Raw genomic sequence first — 20,631 nt, 5'->3', positions numbered from 1 at the left:
TATGGACCTCTTATATTCTTACTTCTTTTGTGTTCTCTACCAAGAGCAACTGAGCTGCGCACAGAACCAGCTCTGCAGAAGAAGGATTAAAAATTTCTTAATTTGTGCAGAAAGCATACTGAGTAGATATGTCATGTCTAACATACTTTGAGAAACTGGTATGTTTCAAACCTATTAAACAAACAAATACCTCCTACAAAGAGAACTTGCATTTTTTTTGAGAGAGAAAAGAAGAGACAACTGCATATTAGGTGATTAAACTGCAACCCAGAAGGTATACTTTTAAACACAGATGCCCATAGGACACACAGCAAGGCATTATAAATTATTTTCTACAAATCTTGAACCTAACACCAAAAAATGAAATAAAAACACCGGGTTCTATAAAACTTAACCTAGCTTTTGATGACATATATATTATTTAGTGCTGCTCTATATCTGAATTAAAAAAATAAAGCCAGTTATTATTCCCCTAACAATGTGCAACAACTACAAAGCAAAACCAGAAACTCAACACTAGGAAAAAAATGTAAGAGTGTGTGTGGGGGGGGAACCCACCCCACAAAACCCAAAATCTCTTTTGCCTTTGAAGATAAATTAGGGATCAAATTTGTTTGAGAGGAACAATTGTATCACTACACTGTAAAGTCAGGTAGCAAAACCTGAACTCATTCAGTTAAAATCCATTTCCAAATCAGCATCCTAACATCTAAAATGTAGCTGAGGAAGCTATCTTTAAAATATTCTAGGTTGGTGTAGAAAGCTCTTGTTCTGATCTTTTTCATTTGCTTTTATTATTGCCTGCTTTTGGCTACAGCCAAACTATGTTAAAACTCTGATGTGTTTTACAGTCTAGTTCTGTCCTCAGTTCTGTGCTATGACCTCCCATTGCATTAGTTGTTATTGAAGGAGATCATCAAGATCTGCTCCAGTTTCTTTTTCTTCTGAATTTTTAATCAACAAAGACCTTTTTGCACCAGTTATTTCACCTAGAAAAGTCAGCTTGGCTAATTTTTAATCAATATTTTTCCCACCAAAACATTAAATGATACTCATTGCCTGCTTACCTTCTCTCACTCATTTTGATCTCTGCAATGTTTGCCCTGTAATAGTGACTTTACAGTTGCATTCAATATTCTGTATTAAGTCTCAGTAGTACCACATAAAATGCTGGTAACTTCTGCAGATTTATATGTTTGTCCCATTTTGCTGTTTTTACTGCTCTACATCCATTTCTCAAAGTTATTCCCAAAGTCTTTCTGTTGGATTGTACCTCACCACATAACCACGTTTCCATTTGGATTGCACTTCCCACAATCACATTTTGGTACCACTTTCATTAATGAATAATCTTGGCAGAATTGAACAAGTTAAAGCAACAACTCACTGAAAAATCTTCAGGTCAGGAGGATTTATTTTGCATCTATATAGTATATGGCAGCTTTACTGAGCAAATCCTGCAGGGTCCCTTCTGCATGAGTTACAGTATATCTTTTAGAAAGACACACAGTTTTGATTCAAGGACTTCTACAGTCAAAGATTCATGCACATCCACAGACAGCTTGTTCCAGTGGTTAATTATGCTTCTGTTCAAAGCATAGAAATTACCATGGTGAGTCAGACCCAAGGTGATCTAATCTGGTAGCCTGTGACAGTGGCCAGCATCAAATGTCTTACAGGAAGGTATAAAAGCTTGAAAATAATCTGCACTCTGCTACTTCCCCCTTTCGTATTTGTTTTCTTCCTGTTCTCTAATAGTCTTAGCCTGAAATATGAGGTTTCACATCTCTTTAAAATCATTATTGACTGCAGTAACTGGATATTCTTTCTATGAATATCCAATCTGTTTTTAAAATCTTGTTTAAATCTGGGGGCAAATGTGCCAAGCACTTAACTTTGTGGCACTCAGATCTATGGTTTAATTACACAGTGTGCAATAAAACTACTTCCCCGAAACAGTTTTGGGTTTCCCATCATTCAACTTAGTTGAATGCATCCTTCCTTATATTTTTAGTTTATGAAATACAGCACGTGTACATTCTTGATCTGGGCCATTCAGGACTCAACATAGTGTGTTTCCAGTGATCACGTCAACCAGGTTGTTAGGCTAGCCATACGGCTCACTGACACGGATTCCCTAGGTCCCTAGGTTAATCCTCTGGAGCAGTGGTTGCTACGGGATTCATAGTCCGAGCTATCCAGATCTTTTTTGAGTGTTGGAATACATTTCATAACCCTAACCCCCTAAGCCCTTCCTTGCTACAGCAGCTACCACGAGTTCAATTAAAAAAAAATATGTATGCAGGAACTCAACAGAAACGATTCCAGTTGAGCAATGGTTTTCAGCCTGCGGTATATGGACCCTGCAAGGTTGTGGAATACTTTGAAGAGATCTGTAAAAAAATAGGACTATAGAAAAAAAGCCACAAATAGGTAATTTCTAACCAAGTTTGTATTTCCACTGCATAAATGTCATGAATCCATGCACTGAAAAAGGTTGAAAAATCATTGCAACAAAACATACTGTGCTGGTCCCAAATAATATTATATCATCCGCCCCCCCAAACAAACAAACGAACTACCCCAAAACCACAATGCAATCACTGTCAGCACAAGTAGATTCATCATTTATCTTCTATGTGTCACTGTCTCTAAGAGCTCTTGCACTTTAGGTCTGTAAATGGTTCCTTTTCAATCCTACTACATAAATGCACACTTCATTTATTTCACTTGCATTCATTGTAAAAGCACAGTTCCATTTTCATAAACATACTAACAGATGATCAGAAATCCAATCTGAAAAACAGTAAGAGACATACATGTAGAATTTTATTCTCCAATTTGCTCTGGAGGAGTCAGAGATAAGAAGTTGAAATCCAAGCTAATGGAAAGGCAGAGCTTGCAAATCTCCCAGAGGCAGCCACCTCTAGACTAATACAGTACATTTTCCCTTTTTATTGGAAATTAAGTTAGATTATGACAAGTGATGGGATAATGCTTTGAAATTCACATTGAGAATGAAATGTAAAAGTCCCTTTTTACTGCCAAGATGTTAGGACATGCTTGTGTGGAGTTTATGAACACAGTGATTTTGAGCATGAATAAGAAGGCAATACAAAATTTCAGACTATGCTTCTCTGCCAAAAATATATTACAGTCTCTACGTGGAGTGGAGGAAGAAAGAACAGTGATGTGAGAGTTAATGTAATAAGTTTTTCAATTAAATTCAATTATTACATTCAGAAATCTCTCTGAATTAAGCTCCTTTTGATTCTCTGCACATCTAAATGCAAATTCTAAGGTGCTTCTCCCCCCTCCCCCCACACATTCTCAGAGTTCAAATGACAACTGTTACAGTGAAGAAGAGAATACTCAGAAGTAACAAATCAGACAACACAGGTGGAAAGAGAACGGAACTTTATATGCATGTCTTAGTTTCTTGTCCTTGGATCTTTCCCCTAAGGATCCGATTTTTTTTTTATGGTCCAAGTTATATTTTGTTGTCACTGTTGTTTCAGGAGGGGTAAATAAACCAGACAACCTCTTAAATAAATTTGGGAGCACAGCTGGATGAAAGTTGAACCAAGAAATTTAAGAGCAGATATATTAAAATATTTACATTTTGACAAAGTCACATATCCTCATCTCCAGGGGCTACTGTAAGTCAGTCAATAAACTGCTAACACCATACCCCTGAGTGAGTAAGCTTGGCACTTTTTCTGTTAAACTACTCATTAGACATAGTCACAACTCACAATGTTAGAGCCCAAAAGACAGTAATTTTTTTCTGCAAGACACCAAATCCTTAGGCTATTCCTCTATTCTTTGGCGATTTATCCTTGAGTATAACCTGAGTACATTTTATCACTGTCCAGGCCAACACCAGAGGACAGAGGCTTGGTGAAGGTGGTACATTCATCCCCATGCACCCTCTGAGAGCAAGGAGTGGGTCCACTACACTGATCCAAGCTGGCAACTCATGGGAACGAGATTCATTTTACCACCACTTGACCCTAATCCCATCACACATTTTAAAACTAGCTTCTACATCTCCCATACTCCGCGGCAGACACTGAACACATTAGCATAGCTCTTAATAACACACTTCCCGACTTCTCATGCATGCTCTGAGAGATGAGTTCCTGAAAACGTTTACATTATGCATTAGCACCAGAGTCACACTGGTCATTCCTACTGTTTGACTGCTGTTAAAAGCAGCCCACAGCACTCAGCAGGCTGACTCTCAGCTGTGAATGGGGACACATGGCATCTGCAGAGGTACAGCAGCTGGATCTCAGCACTGCGTGGGAGCTGTGATCTTCCACAGGAGCTGGGTAATCTGATAAGGTGATGGTATCATTTTGCCTCAAAAAAGGCAAGCCCCTTCAGGTTCCCAGTAAGTTCTGTATCTCTGATTTTGGACACAAAATCATCATCTAGCACAGCATCTCTGAAAAGACAGAGCCTCTAGTTCAAAGGTGTCTGCAAGCTTTAGCATATGTTGCACTAGTAATTCGGTTGCCACTGCCATATGTTTTCTCTATGGCCAAAAGTGCTAAGTATTTACTTCTTAATAGTGGAAATGTAGGTAGTGCACAGTAATGGAAATAATTGTGCTTTTCTGTTTGGAGATGCCAGACCAGAGAACCAGACCACAAGCTGCAAGGATTACCTGGAGGACCCCAAAGGGAACACAGGCTCCCTCCTTTTAGATGCTAATGAGGATGGACATGGTGAGGAGGGCAGGGCTGCTATGCGAAGATGCACAAAGGTGAGGTTTGCAAACAGCCCCAAGCTGTGCAGTTTTAATTAGGCTTTTATTTTAGGAGCCATACTACTTGGGGAAGGTAACCATACTCAATTTGAGCTTATAAAATGGATTAGCAAAGCTCAAGGGGAACAATTCATTCTTCTTGCACTCATTTTTCAGCTGGTCTCTAGTGAAATCAAAGAACTATCTAGAGAAGTGCTTCGTGGGAGTCCACATTTGCCTATTTTCAGAGCCCAAGAACCAAGAACAGATGTTATGCATCGTACTTATCTGTGCATTTCTCCGTCTGGTGACGTCAAAATGCATTACTTTTATGGTGTATACCAAATTGACTAGTTCGCAACAGTTGTGCTCAATCTTATAGCAATAATTAGTTTTCAAGAAAGTGGGCTAATACAGACCTTTCCTGGTATGCAGCTTCTTTTTATTGTTTCCCTAAACACTTGCCAATAATCAGTTTACTCCATTGTTTCAGATTAAGCTGATTCTTAAAGAAAATATCTAGTCAAATTGCTTAGCATTCAAAGACTAGAAACTATGATTTGACATCCTACAGATTTGACAACTAACTACAGAAACAAATTGTGCCTTGTTTTACTTTTTAGCAAAGTAAATATTTTTCCCTCTGTAGTACTAATGCAAGAAAACAGTCTTGACATACAGAAACTTTAAAACTAACGACATAAAAAGTATTGAGTTAAGCCCCCTCCTGATCCCTAAGTATTTATATAGATTTTTGCTATTTGCTAGTATTTATATAATCTGTTTTGCTCCTCTTTTGAATCTAATGAACTTGAAATCTCCCTGGACAGAATATTTTATCTATCTGGCTTAAGCAGAATCAGACTCATGAAGTCCATCAAGTGATTCAATGAAGACAAGGCAATAATTCAATTCTCTAACTAGTAGTATGGAGAAAAGATTAAAACATATTTAGGCTGAATTCAGAAATAAAGAAGGTAAGAAAGAAATACATTCCAGTTTGCTCTTTATGTACCACATAAAAAAGTTGCTGAGTTATCCCACTAAAATAGGTTTTAAAACAGAATATTAAGGTGTCACCATTAACAGAAATACTAGGTTAGTCCTTTTTGCTGTAGTGCCACATATCTTGTTCTGTCTACATATACACATACATTGAGCTACATATACAAAGTTTTCCTTGAAGCTCATAGCTCTTTTCTAAATATAGGTGAATCCTGACTGTATTTTAAAGAAAATGAATCCACATCATATAACATAGTCTAGGCTCTTGTATCCCTGGTTTTGGATAGATGTTCTCTGTATTGACAGGAACGGTTGTTTATATACTTGAAATGTCTTTTTATGAGCTACCGTTGCCTTGGAAACCACTAGTAAAAATGAAAATTTTGTCTCCATGGAAAGAAACACACTATTCAGTTATCTCAGAAGTTGCCTCATCTTTCCTGATCAATCTGAAACACAAAGATTGGAAGTTGGTTGTTATTTAGGTCTTAATTCCCTCCTTCTACACTGAAATTGTATCTTGCTGTAAGTCTTGCCATCCACGATAGCAAACAGAATCAAATCTCTTATTTCCTACCAATCCTCTTATCAAAACGATATTTATATTCTTTCTCTCAATATGATGGAGGAGGAAAAAAATAAGTAAGGCTTCACAAGTTGGAAAACTGTCTCCTGAGATTTCAGTCTTTTTGTATACTTCTAAATTAAAACCGTCAACAGCTCTTTTATCAGTAGTGTCACAGTCTGAAGTTCTTGGGGAACATACTGACTTTAAGCTGTGGTACTTGGGGGCACTCCTCAAGTGCTCCATCACTGTTAGTTGATTATTGTCCTCTAACTAGTGTTTCAGTGTAAACAGAGGGCAGTAATTTTGTAGGTAGTTTCCTTTCAAAACATTCCCTTGATTTTCCTAGGCTTCAAAATCCATTTTTTCCTTATTTGTCGGAGGATGTGCCAGTAGTCAGAACATAACATCTGCCCTGATTCAGTTAGTAAAAACGAAGATGTATATACTGGATGACAACAGGAGGACGTGGCAAAAGATGGTGATGGCCTATGACCCAGGGCTGTGCCTGCCAAGATGTGGAAGCTGAAAATTCCTGGCTTATTTTGGGGAAAATATAACCTTCTTTGTCAGCGGGCGTGACAGTTTTACAATATTTCATTTGTCTTTTGCTTTATTTCACTATTTTTACATGCCTGGCAATAGATATATTCACTGTTGAGGTCCACACGGCAGATATGGTGAAAGAAAACACCATCCTCTGGCTATCCAATGGGACCAAGATTACAACAAAAAAGAAAAAAAAAAAGTTTCTCTGAACACAGAATCACGCATTGGAAGAAGATGGATAAAGAAAATATGACCCTAAAAAGAACACCGTGTAACATGCAGACCAACTCTACGAATTTCTTGTACCCATCTGTAACTTTTTCTTGGTTACCAAGAAAATCTCTGCTGGGGGAAACATGAATTCTAAAAGCACAGAATCTTGGTAAAGGCACTGAGGGTTTACACTTCATGCAACAAAAACACAGTATGAAGTTAAACTGAATATACATATGATGTGAAAGATCTATTAACACATGCAGCCTGATGCTGGAAAATGTTCATGAATTCTCCCAGAATATCAGGTGATGGATATTTTTGGAGTATTCTGAGTTATTAATAGAACAGTTCCCCTATATGCTGTATGCTTCCCCAAGAAGATATCTTGTATCACTTCCTTCCTGCAAATGACACTTTAAAATGACAGTAGGTTCTGCTAGTGAATAGTTTCCTGCCTACAGGAGAATATTTATGACTTGTATGAATAAAATACAGAGCTTGTAATTCTCTTCAAGAACCACACAGCTAGAGTTTAGGCTTGTCAAGTTTCACAAGGCATCAAATCCCAACTAACAAATTCCTATACGTTCATGAGAAATTGGCTTCCTCCTGACATCTGAATGGGATCAGAAAATTAATAATTTTCTGACCAGTAAAGTGCTGTAAGATGACTTCTTTTACCTTTCTACCTCCCATAAAACAAGTGATCAGGAGAAATGCCTGTGGTGTAGTGGTTGGTGAAATCTGTGGGATGGCAAGTCACCTTTCCAGTGTGGGGTTTTATTCTTTTCCATTACTGTGAAAGCCTGCTTAAAGTCTGAACTCCTTTGAAGTCCTTAGTCACTATGACAGACATTTACTTCATCCCCTGTTTTGCTCATGACTCTGCTGTGTTGCTTTAAAAAAAGTTGATTGGGCTATTCAACTCCCTGAAGGGAGATACATACTGAACCTGCTCAAGGGGAGCAAGACTCAGAAGTTGGAGGATATGGAAGGCAAGAGCATCCTAGGGAAAACCCTGGCAATTGCCAGATCATGCAGAGTGAGTGCAATGCAGAACAGGGACTGGAGCACTCAGCTTGCTCTACAAAGGGAAAGCTCTAGATATGCGGGAAAGAAATTTCTCAAGGACCAGAGGGGACAAAGCAGAATTCTTAAACTCTAAAAGCTGCAGCATGAACTGCAGTTGAAACGGAGGCCGCATGCAAAGGCCTGTTTGTAAAGACAGAGGAAGTTGGGGTCAAAGGACTGAGTTGTTGAAAACAATGTCAGGCAAAATAGAAATTAAAAGCATTTTAAAATTTCCCTATTTCAAATTTTCCCTATTTAAAAAAGTCTCTAACTGATATTATAATAGCACATAGCATTCCTCCCCTCCTCGTGTTTCAAAGGTTTTTGGTCTTCTTTGTGGAGTTCAAGGCCAATGCAGATTCACAGTAAAGCTCTGGCTAACTCTTTGTCCTGCCACTGGCCAGCAGCCTCTGTAATGTCCCCTCTTGATCTGCAGTTTCCTGATAGACCCACTATAGCTACCTGCTCAGCAAGACCGCGTGACTTCCTCCTACAGCCTCCGGTTGCAGCCTAGGAGGACTGAGGGCACTGGCTCTGAGATGACCTACCCACGACAGCTGCCTCGGACTTACAGACCCTTGCATTAACCAGCAGGTGAACCCATGCAAAAATAGGATAGTGTTTTGATGAAGTACTCACTATTAGCACAGATATAATTCCAGGGAATGCTTCTGTTTTAAGAAAGTAGAATTTCCTGATGAAAAGCTCTAGCTAGGATAAAAAAAAGGGAGGCACTAACTACTGTGAGAAACTAATTGTTCAGTATCCACTAGAAACTTACAGGATAGATAATAGCTGAAAACCTTAAAATATCATTTAGTGTTTTTCCTGAACCTAATTGGGCAAAACTGCTTTGCCAAATCCAGTGCCTTTCACCAGCTAAGCATAGCACAATCAATGCTGAGTAATGTAATTTAGTTTGCCTTTCACCATGGGCATTTGCTGCCAGTTAAACATGCTCACATGCACAATTAGCAAGGCTCAGCCAACATGCAATAACTTGTTAAGCTGCAATAATGTTTATTTTTCCTCCAATCCTCACACTTCAGTGTGAGACAAGAAAGGTTTGAGAACTAAATGAACAAAGTCTCCTCCTCCAGAGGAAGGAAGCTTTTTTTTTTTTTTTTGGTAGTCTGACACTACAAGGAAATCTTGTAAAGTGACTTCTTCTGTTTTATTCGCTTGCAATTCTACATAGACCTTGTTCTAAAAAGTGGCCACAATTTACACCGAAATTCTCTGAAAAATACCTGTTTTAGGTTTAAACTAAAAAACTATATAAAAAAAAAAGTAATCCCATTTCAGTAGCTGTATTGAATTCAAAAGAACAAGCACTTATTACAATGCAGTTAAATTAGATGAGTTCCCCATTTTGGCCATAAATCATCTTTTAAAGAGAAAGTATTTTTGGAGAAGTAGGTTGAAATAAATTATTTAATGCTAATTTATTATATCTATTAGCATTCTGTCACTGTGCCCTCTCCTGGGAACATACAAATTCAGTGCATTTTGGGAGAATATTAACGAAAACGTGCCCTGGCTCTGAAGTCATTTTAGTTTCTATTAGTGATAGAGATTAACATTACTTGAAATCAGCTTATATTTAGCTATGATTTTTAACATTATGGTAATAAAGAGGTAACTGGAAAAAAAAGGTAATTGAACATTTTGCTATAATGAAGTGCTATATCGATTTTGGGGGGAGGACATGACACCAACACACTCAGTTTCCTGCTTTCTTCATGCTGCAAATGCAGTTTATTTATTTCTTCTAAGTCAAATTTGAACAAGCTCCTCCAGATTCAGAAATTTTTCACTTTAGAGAAAAAAAATTCTCTTACAACAACAATTTACTTGCATAGCATAATGAATTTTAAGAATTAATGGGATGAGACTTAAACCTTGAAAAAAAGGTTGTACATATCCTGTTAGAAAGAAATCCCCTGTTTTCAGAAAAACTTTTCAGTAACATAAAAGCAATTATGAATGCAAGGCTTGACCCTGCTTCCAAACAGTGGAATCAATGAGACTTCTCTCCTCCACCCCTTTAAGGGCGTATCCTTATAAATGAACAAAGGGAAGCAAAGGTGGAAAGCATGTGAAAACTCAAGAACAGAAGAGTCTCCTTTTAAGAAAATGATTTTTTTAAGCAAATTTTAAAGAAGATTTAAGTAGTTTTTACCTAAGACTATTACAAACCACTTGTCCAATCAAAATCAGAAGAAAAAAAAAATTCTCTTAAAAAATTGACAGTGTTATCAAACTACATGCATCGATAGTGGAACAAAATCAGCCAATTCAAACTACTATTCCTATGGCACAGATAAGCCTGAAACCAGAGTAACAGGAAAATAGCTGGCACAAGGCAATACACTGTTCAAACTAGATAAGAGAAACTTACACTTGTTGTATAAGCGGCTTCAGGGTCGTCCTCCAACACTCGCGACAAACCAAAATCAGAGACCTTACACATGAGGTTACTGTTGACCAAAATATTACGGGCTGCCAGATCACGGTGTACATATCCCATGTCAGATAGGTACTTCATGCCAGATGCAATTCCACGTAGCATGCCAACCAGCTGGATGACTGTGAAGTGGCCATCATGCTTCTGCAAGTAAGTTAAAGTGCAAGTTCAAAATTCTACAGCTTGCATTCAAAATGCATTTATAACCCAACCAGCCCACTGCAAACTTTTTTTTTTTTTTTTTATTTATTTATTTAACTTGTTCAGCAGCGCTAGCTATCCCCTCTCTTACTGTGTGGCTCATCCCCCTTTTCTTCAGCAATTCTGTACTCTCCATATTCTTTCCACTAACAGCATTTAATGGCATTTATCCTCAATTACTAAAAACACTTTTCCCAAACGTAATTTTGTAACATACGAGTGACAATAAACAGAAAAATCCTTTCTCATCATCTCTTACTCCGTGCCCTCAGGAAAAAGAGAAGTGCTCTTTAATTGCTGCAGTCTTAGTTGTCTGCATGAGATACTGCTGTTTTCTTACTGTTTTTCTGTTTTCCTTCCACTCCTGCCCCCTTTTTTCCCCCCATTCCCTTTTTTTAAGCTGAAAGAAGTTTGTGGCAGCAACTTCTGCATCTAACACCACATAATCTCTGGACACCAGACTGAAAAGCAGAAGAATTGGGCTAGGATTCAGGGGTGATGAGTGGTCTTTCCAGTCTTCCTGGGTGACAGGATATGCCATTTAAGCCTAGACACAAAAACGCATTAAGCTGCTTAACTATTGCTGAAATCTATTGGAATTAAACATCTAAATAAGAGTTCTGTTGTCAGCAGTGCTTGCCTATCTTGGTGGACCTCACTTCTCCATATGTAAATTGAAATTTAACTATTTGCAGCATACAGAAGTGTTAATAAAAGGATCAGAAGCTTACTGGATTTTGTGGCAGTGGCAATCAAGTAAGAACTTATTCAGAAATCTGACTAAGGCTCTTTGCCTGGTTTACGTCTGCTCTATCTACCCTCTACAGCAAGCAGCTTGCAGCAGTATTTTTGTGACCTCAGCTGGCAGATATTTAGCTTCTCATGGATTATTCAGTGAGCCAAGCTTTTATATTAGCAGGAACAGCCAAATAAAAACAACTCTTCCCTGCAAGCAAGTTAACTTTCCATTTTCAGCTTGATCATCTTCAGCACTGGACTACTTACAAGTAGCAATGTCCTGACCAGCATTCAGGACATTTCTATTCCTCAATTCATACATCTAAGTTACATGGATTTTGCAGGGGAGAATTTAAGATTAAGTTCAGTAAATTCATTAGATTCAGCAAAACAAAAAGCTGAACTGTACAGATATGCTTAATTTAATCTCTGATCAGCAAAGTATTTCTGAGTAGCCATATGGATTCACTGATTTGGGGTTTATAGATAGCTAATCAAGACACGAATTTAAGGATATAAGAAAGAATTAGTATTTGGCCCCTTTTCAGTTCTTAGCAGTGTCTTATTCACCTAAGATGGTGTAGCTGCATCTGATGCATCAAATAACCATTAAAGGACATCCCACATAAAGTAAGCAGAGAGCAAAACTTTTGCAAGGTTCCTGAAAAGCTTCATTATTCCTTGTGCTCCTTTGTCTGTGGAGATATCTTACTCACTGAAGACAGTTAGGTCTTTGAGACAAACGTAATGATGTGCTTTTACAGCTGCCATAACCTATGTGTGGATCTCAAAGAAGCTTCTACTAAGACTAATAGATCTTCCTCTAGGGTAGGACAAAGCTTCCCTCATGCTCAAGGCTGACGAAAAGCATTATCACAGTGACCAAACACTTAGAGCCAAAGCACTCAAATATTTTAAAATAGATCTGAGAGAGAAAATTTTGCACAGAGCTGTTAAACAAATTAACTTATTGAAGCACAGGAGCAAAACTGCTTTCCCTTTTGTGCATCTAATTCTTCCTGCTGTATCTCAGATAAAAATCTCTCAAGCGTAAATCTAAACCTTAGAAATGAACGAAAGAAATCCTCAAAGAATAGAAACATTTTTCATCAAGGTGACCCTTTTCAGAGGTCCCAGCTGTAATTAAAGTAAAAAAGATGACCCCGACAGGGAAAGGTTTGGTGTTACTTACTCCTCATGTTATTAATCTATCTTCTGAGACAGAGCAGTACCAGATCAAGACCTATCTCTAATATATATTATGTCTGTACTTGAATCAAGAATTTAGACATTCTTAAGTGGCAATTGGAAGTGCTTCAATGCTTGATTACTTGGGGCACATAACAGGCTGCTAAACTGAAAGAGTTGCTTGTTTTTACAGGAGTTGGAGGAAAAAATTCTTAATGTCACTATTGATTAAAGTCTGTTGGGTACAGACAGAAGGAAGACAAACTTAACAAGCAGAAAAGGCAGAACTCATATAGATTCTGGAGTTTGTAGAGCTTGCACAGTGTGTTGAAACACTTTCAATTCCCTTAATAAGCCAGTCAGCAGAAGAGTCTAAATGCAGCAGGATATGAAAGAGTACAGACAGTATTTACTGGTTAATACTGTTATGTCAGGTTAAAACAAAATCAGCCCCCCCAAAAAGAAAGAAAACAAAAGGGGAAAAGAAAGACACATATAGGGGATACGCAGTTAGATTTCAAAGATGCTATCTTAAGCCAACATATCACAACGCAAGAGTTTGGAACCTAGTACACCTAGTCTGCTAAGACTAATCTGCTATGGTCTTGAACTGCCCAGGAACAGTCATATTTATGGAGCTACACTTCCATCAGGGGCCACACAAGACATCCATCTCTCAGATTTCTCCGGATAAAACACATTTACTGACACATCTTTGAAACCAGCTATTTATGACAGATTCATAATAACTTTTTCTCTTAAAGGTACTCACTGTTCCTCCTGTTTCAGTGCTCTATAGCCTTACTATCCTCAACTTGTCACACCTTTAAGCTCTCCCTGTTTTGCTGTCTCCATCAAAGCCACCTGTAAGCACTTAGCTCTGCAGGTAGCACTCAGGTGAGGGTCAAAGTAAGACTCTAGTGTGGTAACCATATGTTTTATAAATGGAAATCCCCTATTACAGGGCTACTAGCTTCCTCATTATGGACCCCTTCCATAAGGAGAGGGAACCTTTCAGAGTTCCAAAATATGCCAGTGACAGATCTTTTAAATAAAAAAATTCCACTGAGCAATTAAGTAAAGAGAGACAAGAGAATATTCTTAATTACTTAAAGCTTCTTCCAATAAAGTAAGAAGATGAGCCCTATCCAATATTTCATCTGTCCACACTGGATTTAATGTTTTTCCTTTTACTTAATTCTATCTCCTCAATTCGCTCAGACCTTAGTGAGGAATTACCCTGCATGGATAATTTCTTTTTCCTTTTCTTTCTCTCTCTCTCTCTTTTTTTTTTTTTTTTTTTTTTTTTTTTTTTTTTTAGCTGAATGCTGAGTTGGGAATTTGGAACAAAGCACCTAGGACATACTTTTGGAAAAGAAAGAAAAAGTCTCCCAAACCTCCAGATTTTACCTCCTCCTTATCATCATTAACAGTTCCATTGTCTCACCAGCTATCTAATCAAAACCTCAGGCTCATAGGCTCATCTGCAACACTCCCCTTAACCTTTTGTCCCTTCAGATCAGAAGTGTTCATTCTTTCTTTTTAATTTATGCTCCTTCAGTGCTTGACTGACTTCATAAAACACAGCCTTTTCCACTCTTTCCAAATCTCACTGTTTGCCTTACTAGCACAGTAGAAATGTTTAAGTTAAAAAACAATCTCATGCTTTTGCCATTCCCTCTCTCCTTCTTTCAAATTTCTTTGAGCTTCTGTCTTGATACAAAAAGCTCAAGCTTTTCTTCATCTTTAAAAAAATGACACACTTGCTAACATACAAGTTATGATTTTATTCTGTTCTCCTTCCTCCTCCACGTATTTCTCTGAACTCTATTTCACAACTGCTCTCCTGCCCCTTCTCATGCTTGGTTTTATATTATTTCATTACGATCCTCATAATTGGAACAGTTTCATTCTTCCTGTCAGCAAAACAATCTTCTCTTTCTCAAGTCTCTCTGTAATTACTTCTTTTGCTTCAGTGTCTGTGCCAGCTATATTCCCTTGCAATATATAAATGATTATTTTCCCATATATCAAAATACTTGTCTGATTTAAGCTCACCAGTCAGAGACTATGGGCCAAATTTAACCCTTGAGAAATTCAACTAAGTCAGTAAAATTATACCAGGTGTGAATCTGGCCTCATATCTTCAGCATTTGCAAATCCCCATATACATCTGGGAGTCAAATGAATCCTTTGGCACCTTCCCTTTACCTCGTTTCACTTTCTTGTCCTATAGGGACATAAAATACTCATCTGAATGATATGGCAGTTGTTATATGGGGTTTATTCTGATTCCTATACCTTATATGTAAAATGCGCTTTAGATAGGAATCCCACTGTGCTGCTAAGGCAGCATTCAGACCACACTGGACTTACTACATTTATCATATTGGCCCATCAAATCTTAATCAGGCTTTAATGGCTTTGCTAAATCAACTTTTTTTCATCAGTTGAGTATACATGCAATGTCTGACTAGTTGGCATTGCATTTGTGCAGCCCTGCTAATGCCCTGAAAAATGTTTTCCATTTAGCTACTGTTTGCCTTGAAAACCTCACATGTGTGAAATATCCTAATCATAGATCCTGTTACAGATCTTTCAGGAGATGTATGGTCAGTGAAGAAGATCAGTTACTTCAGAGGAGGAAGAAAGAAATCCTCTCTTAAGTTTCTCTCATTACTTTTTACGCTCCACTTTCCAGCTCCAGCTTGTACAATAGATCCATGCTTTTCTACAGGTTCACGGAATTTTGTTCTTCAGAAGATCTTTTCCATTTTTCTATCAAGTAACTTTCTGAAAGTGTGGTGGGTAAAGTTCTCTGTCCTGTTCCTAGGCTTTCATTTATTCCAGACCTCACCTCTTTATTTACTCTATAGGTCAGAGTGAGATTTTAGCACTTTTATATTCCGAGGCATGTAAATTTGCCACTAGTGTAAATAATTTACTGCATATGATTTGTATCTTATTTTAGACTGAGTACAGCATTGAAATTAGTGTGGGCTCCTAGGTCCAACTCATATCATAATCACTGGTGATGGTTTCTTTGGTCATTTTATGAAGAATCTGGTTTTTGCTACGTATTTATTATTACTGTTCTACCATGTAAATACTAGAACTTTATTAGGATAAATCTTTCGGGACTACAGTTGCAACTTGGTATTGCCTAGAAATATGACTCATGCTTTATATTATCATGTGGATGGCATTCAGATTTTTACTACTGGTACTGATCTATGTCAAATTTTTTCTTTAATTAGCTGTTGATTCCATACAATTAATAACATGTAAGATCATAAAACATAAAACTGAAATTACTTTAGTTCATTTTAAATACTACTGAGTGATCCCATAGGACAAGAATCTAAGTGCCTCTTCAAGCATTAAAAATATGGGTTCTTATACTGTCAACAGAGTGGACTATAGATGTGCATCTTGCTTCTACTACTAGGAAGTCTAGCCTTGTAATCTGTGACAATGTTTTCCTTTCCTACAGCAATCATAAAGGGCTGGCCTGGCATAACCAGTTGTCCCTGTTTGCTTTGGTACACATCACTAGAGCACAGCTATCATAGAATTGCGGAGCTGGAAGGGACTTCAAGGGGCATCCAGATCATCTCCTCGCTCCACATCATTCCCAGCATGTTTTTCTAACATGTCTCTTCTTAAAGACCATTAGGGTCATTATTTCTTCTCTTATCCACTGTATGCTAAGGCCAGCCTAAAAAAGACTATCAGACTTACTGCCTAATCTCCCTTGAAAATTGCACCTTTATTGATACAGAAAACAGATTTTAATTCCTCTTTGCAACTGCTTTTTATATATATGAAGACTCATCACCTCTCTACTCCTTTTCTTTGGGCTAAACACAAGTTCATTGACACAAATTTTGTTTTCTTGACACCTATTCTTTCTTGTTTCTGTTGTGGATTCTGCTCAGCTATTTCATATACTTCTTGAACCGTTATGGCCCAAATCAGACATAGTACTCTGAGGCCTTGCCAATGTCAAGCACAGAGGAAGGATCACTTCAAGTACGTTCCCGTTTCTAGACTCCAGTGTGGTATCTGTCATTTTCACAGCATCACGACATCCTTGGCCTACTGTAGACTCTAGATTCATTTCTTCTGATGAACTTCTTCCTGACCATTTATTCTCTGTCCTCTACTCTACAGCTGTTGGTTCCAGCTGCAGTAGAGTATCTTGCTCTTGTCCTTACTTATTTCTAATTACTTTCTAAAACTAATTAGTTTCTGATTTATTTCTTAAATTTGCCATGGTGATTTTAAATTCTATCTTTGTCCTCCTATCTGCCTGCATTACCAGTCAGCTTTGCATTGCTTGAAAATTTTTGTAGTCTCATTTTAAGGATCCAGAGGTTAATGAAAATATGGGGAAACATGTACTGCAAAACAACCCTACTTCATGTATCTTTCTATCCAAAGTCCACTCTCTCCACACAGTATGCAGCCAGTAGTGCATCCACATATGGAAGTTCCATCAAGACCACATTTCTCTAGCTGCTCACTAGGATCTCATGTGACAGAGTTTTAAAGCCTTACTAAAGTCAAGATTTATATTAACTGGTTCTCCTGTATCCACAAAGCCTGCAAACCCATTACAAAGAGAAACCAGAATGTTTGACACAATTTGTTCTTGACAAATCCATGTTAGCTCATACTTATCACATTGTTATCTTTAAGGTGCTTATAAATACTTTTTTGATAATTTGTTCCAGAAATGTTACAGCAGTTGACATTAATCTGACTGGCCTGTAATTTCCTAGCTTGCTCTTTTCCCTCTTTTTAAAGACAAGGCTACACTGGCCCTGTTCTAATCTCCTGGTTTCTTATGTATTATCCACAAATCCTCATAAATAAAGAGCGCACTGAAACACTAGAAGTTTAGTTTCCACATTAACGATGGAAATCTTTTTGGCTTCCAGTACAAGATAGTTGTTTGTAATACATCTCTTGTTGCTGAATAGTAAGATTATCTACAATGATTAAAACATTGCATATGACCTCACAGCAGTATTAGAAACATTGTCTTCTACCCACTCTTAAACAGAGTAAAATGTTCTTGAGAGCGAATGTTTGCTCTGTGGCATGAATAATACTAGCTTCTCAATCTAATCTTGAGTCATGTGAATACAGCCTGCTTGTAATTTCACTTATAAGTTAATTCAAACTCAGTTTCTAACTGCTCGACAGTGTTTTTTTGGTTCTGAAAAAAAAAAAAAAAAAAAAAAAAAAATCTGTATCAGCATTCTCCAGTGCAGGTTTTCTTTTTTATTGAGTTATTTTGTAAAACAGGATTTTGTTGCAAAGGATACTAAAATGCTACCTTTATCCTACCAGGAAAATTATAACTCTGATGAATAAAAGTGCACATGGATGCTGCATGTGAAAGAAGGCAAAAGAAGGAACATTAGTTATGAGCTTTAATGTTGTTTCCTTTCTGGCTGCCGATAAATAATAACAGGAACCATTAAAATTATCAAAGTTCATCTGGCCTTTTTTCCCCAAAGCTGACTTTGACCAGTGAGGTCATATCAGACAGATTTACAGCATATATTTTACAACAACACTTTATAGAACTTTCTACATGTCTTTATTTTTCTTTTTTCACCCTTTCTCCCACCCTCACTGAATGCAGCTGTCTACTGCAGCATCTAACCTCTTGTTAGAAGGGTGAAAATAATGGCAAAGCTGCTCTGAGAATAAATTCATAACTATTATTGCATCAGAGCAACACATAATATTTTGTCTTTCTAATAACATGCTTTGCACTTATTTTTAGACTTATTTTGGCCTCTAATATACATACCTGAAGGGATTAAAATATGCTGAGGAATTCTGGTGTTTTCTTTGCTACACACTCTGTTGCAGTTAGTGCTCTTAGATAGTTAAGCATATTACTTTTCACAGAGTCTTTAGAAACTATTTTCTTTAGAAGAAGATAATCTAATTGTTTTACAGGATTTTTGCATACTGTGAATGTTAGTAAGAAAATCTAGCTTTTTTAATGTGTATTTTCATTTTCTGAAGTGAAAGGAAATGCATGAGTGACAAGTTTTTAGGTAGGAAGAGCATTTAGGTAAGAAGAGCACTTAGGTAGGAAGAGCATTACTATTGCACATAGTAATAATGAACAAGGCAATGTTTACCTATGATTACCCTAGGCAAATGAATCCCTTCCTCCTAGAACCCATAGATTCCCAAAGTGGTAAGACTAGATGTCTTCCTCTGAAACCTAAACACCTTTCTCTTGAACACAGTCCCTTTCTAACAAAAAAGAATGAGCAAATACAATGGATACAGTAGATAGGTTATTTTAGTATAATTAGGCCTCTTGAAGAACATTTTATGATGCTATGCATTCTAACTAGAATTCTGATGACATTGATATTGTTGTGTGGCTACTTCTTTCCTCACGATGCTAGCTATTGATTGGCATGCCTCAGACTCTAAATGGGAATAAAACAGTGAGGGCAGTCTGGTAGGCTGCAGCTGCAGAAAAAACTCACAGACAGCACAGTGAAGCAAATTAAAATTACTCTGGTGGCAGCCTTTGGGTTATTTTACAGGATTCTAAGTAGCCAGCCACAAACAAAGAGATCTCCAAAAGTCAGTTTTGAGCTATGTTCCTTTTCTGTGGTTTAAATCCTTGTAATGAACAATGCACCACGAGAGTGAAGACTGAGCAAAGCAAAGGCAGCAGATGTTCTCCAGGCAGTGTTCTGCACAGCTGAATCCAAGCAGCAATGACTCCCCCAAGCACACAAACCACCCAGCTTCCTTATGAAGCTGGCATTGTCTATAGGATGCTAAATCCAATTACTTCAGTCAAGAACGACCTGTTAGATCATGCCATGAAAAAAGCAGATGAGATTCAACTTTTAACAGTTCCCTAAGTGTTTAAGGCAACTACTTAGCGAGTAGGCTAATTGGGCAAATCAGGCTGAAAGGCCCAACCTCAGGGCAAAGAACTTTGATACTAATTGTTGTAATCTTTTATCAGGCAAGACTGAGGGAAATGTTGCTGTGTCACAGCACAACAGCTAGGGAGTCAAACTGAGGTTTAGCTGTGGGTTATATTATTATATTGCCCTCCAACCTGCTGCACAGCCTTGGGTACAATGTGGCACTCATCTTTGCTTTCCCTCAGCAAAATACGGAATACATTTATGTAATATGTGAAGACTTTAAGACCGTCAAGCAGTGATTCAAGTACCTGTCTGGTTTACTCAGTTGTGGCCACGCTCAGATTACAGGTATGCAGGCATCTCAAGCCCACAGCCGTGGCAAACTGCTTGTTAGAAAGGTTTGGGGGCTTTCAGTTTTGGAGGCGGGGTTGTTCCTGCTTTTCTCACAGATGTCTGCTTTGTCAGGCCCTCTGTGCTCCATATCAACAAGCCTGAGCAAATGTATTTGCCCGCAACCATCCATCTAGTACATCTTTCCATCAATACAGATAGCTGCCCTGTCAGCCTTTGCATATGTTTATTGTTTTCCTTGTATGCTTGTGGAATAAGTGATTGCTAAGATCTCCATTACACAGGCAAGTCACTGAAACATAAAGACAATGTGTGTTGCCCATAGTCTACACATCAAGTTTGCAGTAAGACAGGAATTTGTACCTGTGTCTCCTCCATTCCCATGCTAAGGTATTAGCCACTTTCTTTCCTAGCACTGAGTCCTTCTATCTGGCAGCTCATAAAGTAATACTAAAAGGAAAGCCTCTAGCTCATATGCACCTCATTTCTGGTCAGGTGAACCACTTCACTGAAAACAAATGGAAGGTATATCTTGGAGGACGATTGACTTAATGTATCAATCTTAAATGAGAAAAAAAACGTACTGTGTTTCACCTTCCAG

General features: G+C 37.8%; 1 protein-coding gene across 4 annotated transcripts in view; it reads right to left on the bottom strand.

The window, feature by feature from the left end:
* Positions 1-20,631, bottom strand: part of EPHA6 (EPH receptor A6) — a 519,018-nt gene that overhangs the window by 56,783 nt on the left and 441,604 nt on the right. For all 4 annotated transcript variants that reach the window (XM_062597081.1, XM_062597066.1, XM_062597058.1 and 1 more), the window contains one exon: positions 10,561-10,770. In XM_062597081.1, coding sequence (XP_062453065.1) covers positions 10,561-10,770 — 210 coding nt within the window. The remainder of the gene's footprint in view (positions 1-10,560; positions 10,771-20,631) is intronic.

The sequence above is a fragment of the Rhea pennata genome, chromosome 1 (assembly GCF_028389875.1).
Source record: "Rhea pennata isolate bPtePen1 chromosome 1, bPtePen1.pri, whole genome shotgun sequence".
Taxonomy (NCBI): Eukaryota; Metazoa; Chordata; class Aves; order Rheiformes; family Rheidae; genus Rhea; species Rhea pennata.
Note: the sequence above shows the minus strand (reverse complement) of the source record. Positions and strands in the feature narration are given on the sequence as shown.